General features: G+C 36.7%; 1 protein-coding gene across 3 annotated transcripts; it reads right to left on the bottom strand.

The window, feature by feature from the left end:
* Window positions 1-4,320, bottom strand: LOC103930718 (4-hydroxybenzoate geranyltransferase 2-like). Of its 3 annotated transcripts, none has more exons than XM_048564742.1 (9): window positions 3,728-4,320; window positions 2,647-2,782; window positions 1,935-2,056; window positions 1,579-1,648; window positions 1,324-1,473; window positions 826-961; window positions 621-717; window positions 367-437; window positions 1-254 (listed from the first exon to the last, which is right to left on the bottom strand). In XM_048564742.1, exons 1-8 carry the CDS (start codon window positions 4,159-4,161, stop codon window positions 368-370), a joined length of 1,215 nt encoding a protein of 404 aa, XP_048420699.1. In that variant the 5' UTR covers window positions 4,162-4,320; the 3' UTR covers window positions 1-254; window position 367. The 3 variants fall into 3 exon arrangements, with proteins under 3 accessions (XP_048420699.1, XP_009338365.3, XP_009338364.3); XM_009340090.3 differs by having other exon boundaries at window positions 1-283; window positions 3,728-4,319; XM_009340089.3 differs by having other exon boundaries at window positions 1-277; window positions 3,728-4,319.
* Window positions 4,321-4,657: the final 337 nt, after the last annotated feature.

Raw genomic sequence — 4,657 nt, 5'->3', positions numbered from 1 at the left:
TGTATATTCTGAAACTGGATTCCACTGAAAATAATAGCACCAAAACACTTGTTTGACATAAATATGGAACAACATCATATTTGCTGTTTGACTTCAAATTGAAATGAATATTACAACATTTAGTCCCCAAAAGCCCCAAGAAAATGGTCTATTTTTGAAATACAACAGTAAATATTACAACATTTGATCCTTGCACTCATTTGAGTGCTGCATTTAGATGACCTTGCAACCTCCATGCCAATACACGAGTTCTGCTGCAGTGCAAGAGAAAGATGAACTGTATCTGTCAAAAAAGCTCCAAATTAGAATTAATGGAAGACATAACCAACCTTACTATATGCTCAACATTAATAGACCTTATACCACCTTATGATGAAAGTCGTCCAAATAGGATTGCGATGAACAAAATAGCGCCAAACCACTTGTTCGACACAAATCTGGAACCAATACAAAAAGAGAAAATGCTAAGTCAATAAGCTTATCTTGTTCAAAGCAAAACAAAACTAATAAATACTTGTAAGCTTAAGAGCCCATTTGATAACTGTTTAAAAACAAAATTAAATACCAATTGGTTTTCAAATGAGCCGTAAATAGTGTTTTTTTTCCATGACAACACGTACTTTCTACTGCAATCAGCAGGGGATGAAAGATCAACTGTTGATATTTGCCAAGCTAATTGTCCAAATGCAACCCCCAAAAATGTATAGTACGGCCACCCTGCTCCATATATAATTGAAAGATGTGAGTGTGAAGATGTGGTAAAAGAGAAAATTAATTATGGAAAAAAAAAGAAATTAAAATAAAGAGGGGAAAAAAGACAATAACCGATTTCAGCATTGTATCCACTGAGGGCAAGACTGCTCATGCACATAATTCCAAACCCAGTAATCCATTTTTTGGTTGAGTCGCCGAATTTCAATGCCGTAGACTTAACACCTACTTTCAGATCATCTTCCTTGTCCTGCAAGCAAGCTTGGTCAGAAAACGTCTTAATTTTGTTGGATTGCATCGAAAAAGTTATCTTATATTACTACTTAATTATTCCATAACTTGATCATACTCAAATCTTGGAAACTTCAACTTTTGACAAGGAGCACAATAGCGACGTGTTTGTTTTCAATAATGTTCGAGACACCAAACTATTTTTTTGCCAAATTTATTCATGACTAAATTATATGTCATGTTAAAGTTTTACTTGTTGAAAATAAGTAAGGTCCAGTCTCCTGTCCCAACATATGACTTACAATATCTAAGGCATTTAATTGGTGAACAAAACTTGGTAAAAAAATAGTTTGGTGTGCATAGCATTACTTGTTGTTTTACCTGATGTGCATATATGGTATCATAGACCAGTGTCCAGCATACTCCAGAAAAGTACAATGGGAGCACTATAACTGGATCAATGCTTCCTTTTACTGCTGCCCATCCTATTAAAGCCCCCCAATTTATCATCAAACCTAGATAGGCTTGAGGCTGCACTAAATATATACGCATTATGATGTGATATATAATACCATATTATACTTTTTAATGACGTAATTAGTCGTTAAATGTAGTCACGAAATTGTAATCAATTACCCAGTATGTCAATCTCTTCATGAGAGGATAGGTGAAAATTAGGAACCAAGATGAAACGCACAAAACGCAGCTGTAAATTCCAATTAATGAGTTACACAAACTAGTTTCATATTCATAGCAGATTATAATAATATTGGCATAATAATTAATCAGATTAACTAAAGGGAAAATACTAGGGAGATCGTTTTTAAACATATTTTATAAATCACATGATGCGACGGGTGATGACTAAGTTATTTCTTTAATGATTTAAAGAAGAAACCAATTATCAACTGTCATGTGATTTACAAAATATAATTCAAGTAAATCGTCTCTCCAACATCATCCTAATGAATTTAGATAAGGATGCTAATTACCTATAATTATTCAATTGAAGGTAAATTCCAAGACCCAAAAGCAATTGAAATCCAAGAAAACAAATCCCCTGAAAAGGCGTCAGAACACCACTTGCAAGAGGCCGCGACTTTGTACGTTCCACCTGATCAATCAATTGCAGAACTTTTATCACATAAACAAAGTATTTATCATCAAAAAAGTAAATTTCTTCGTCTTTCACCTGATCATTAGAGAAATTTATTGTGCTGCATTCAAACCAGATATAAGCGAAATCGTAAATTTCTAGTGAAACCAAAGGTTCCAAACCCGGGAGTCTCAACTTCAATTTTCAAACAAGTCACCCAAGTGATTTAACAATAATTTCTTAGTGTTTGTCCCACCAGTACACCATTCTACTATACCATGTTGTGTACTATTAGGGATGATAATAATTTTTTAATTTAAGTTATATAATAGATCAAATAACATCAAGTGACAATAATTACTCCTAATGTGGCTTGGCCATAAATAATTAATAAAAACAAGATAAACTGATGACATCAGTTCGCTGTAATAAATATTTGTGAAGTGTAGCCAAAGGATTAAATTCATTGTCTAACCAATTTGCAAAAAGGAAATTGAGTACACCATTGTTTTCCTTAGAATTTCATACATAAATAAAAGTTTGCAGAAAAAAATGTGTACAGAAATCAATTTCGCATACAAAATGACCATAATGGACTTAATTTGTACCTTGATATCAATATCCCGGTCAACGAGATCGTTTATGGTGCATCCGGCGCCCCTAATAAACAGAGCTCCAAATCCAAGTAGTGTCAAAATCTTAATATCGGGAAGCTGCCCTGGATTTGCTGCCAATGCTGTTGACCTGCACGCATGCACCCACCAATAAGCATAGTTGACTTCCAGTTCTATCACGGTCCGGGACGGATCACTCCTGAACCTGCTCCACCACCGTATTACGATATTGTCCGCTTTGGGCTTACCATTCCCTCACGATTTTGTTTTTGGGAACTCACCAGCAACTTCCCAGTGGGTCACCCATCATGGGATTGCTCTAGCCCCCTTCTCGCTTAACTTCAGAGTTCCAATGGAACTCGAAGCCAGTGAGCTCCCAAAAGGTCTCGTGCTAGGTAGAGACGTGAATATACATTTAAGGATCACTTCCCTAGGAGATGTGGGATGTCACAATCCACCACCCTTAAGGGCCCAACGTCCTCGTCGGCACATCACGACCAGGGTTAGGCTCTGATACCAATTGTCACATCCCGGCCCGGGGCGGATCACTTCCCGAGCCCGCTCCACCACCGTATCACGATATTATCCGCTTTGGACTAACCATTCCCTCATGGTTTTGTTTTTGGGAACTCACGAGCAACTTCCCAGTGGGTCACCCATCATGGGATTGCTCTAGTCCCCTTCTCGCTTAACTTCAGAGTTCCTATGGAACCCGAAGCCAGTGAGCTCCCAAAAGGCCTTGTGCCAGGTAGAGACGTGAATATACATTTAAGGATCACTCCCCTAGACGATGTGGGATGTCAAAAGTTCCACACCAATTAAAAAAAAAACTTAAATAAATTAACTATTGTACGGCGAATTAATTAAACTTGGCTTGAATTTACAACCGTTTGATTACATATTTGTTTGTATGGCAGTCTATCTGAAATTTCGATTTTATTAGGATGTTTAAAATTATGTGAATTTTTTGTTTGAAAAATAAAAGTTGCAAGGGCTTAATTCTAAATAAACCTAATTATAACAGTTATTACATAACAGTTAATACTCAAACTTTCCTCTCATTCTTTTCACTTACCACCAAAAAGGCCACGCATACAACCAGGTGCCGATCGGTTTGTCGAGGCGAGCGAGCTTAGCATAAGGCTGAGCTCGCATTGGCAGGTACAAGTCGATCCAAGTACCCTCAACCTTGTCGTTATCATTGCTGATGGTTTGATTTGCACCTCTCTTTGCGGCAGTAGAAGGTGAAGACGAGCACGACATGTGCGATCCGAGTCTGTGATCAAAGCCAACGCGACTGCAAGTATCCCCACGGTCCCTTTGACAGAACGAGCCTAACCGTCTTGCGTTGGGATAGCGGTAAGGGTTTGGATTGCTGGTGGCAGTGATGGTGGCGGTGGAGGTTGGGTAATAAGAAGATGGTGCGAATAGGGTGTGAGAGAGAGGATATGAATGTTTCAGAAACCTACTTGAAGCGGAAGTGCGACACACCACCAAAAAGGACTCCATTTGTCAGAATATTTCATTCAATGATGCACCACCCGTTAGTCTTAGATATGGTGTAGTTGTACAATTCAGCAATTTTTATATTTTATTTAGAGTGGTGTTATTTACACACTCATTTTTACTTCACATGTGCTTCTTGTTAATTAAATATTTCCCATTTGATATTCTTCTATTCATTCGATTCACCGGCTGAAAATTGAGAATGGTGTGTGATAGGTAAAAATATGTGTTTGGATGACACATCCTTGTTATGTTGTATTGTTACCGGTCTTTAAGTTTATTATATGTCACTTTTTAATGCTACTTGTTCTTGAAATCAGGCAGTTTACTTTTTGATCCATGTTGTTTTAATGTATACATTTATTATTTCGACAAAAAAATGTATAAATTTATAATAACACGTGTATTTATTTGATAATACTAAATAATTATGTGACAGTCACATTTTAAAATAAAATTTTAATATATAGTATTTTATGATGTATTTTTTAATGTCACT

The sequence above is a fragment of a genome, unplaced genomic scaffold (genome assembly GCF_019419815.1).
Source record: "Pyrus x bretschneideri cultivar Hongxiangsu unplaced genomic scaffold, Pyrus_bretschneideri_v1 Contig39, whole genome shotgun sequence".
Taxonomy (NCBI): domain Eukaryota; kingdom Viridiplantae; phylum Streptophyta; class Magnoliopsida; order Rosales; family Rosaceae; genus Pyrus; species Pyrus x bretschneideri.
Note: the sequence above shows the minus strand (reverse complement) of the source record. Positions and strands in the feature narration are given on the sequence as shown.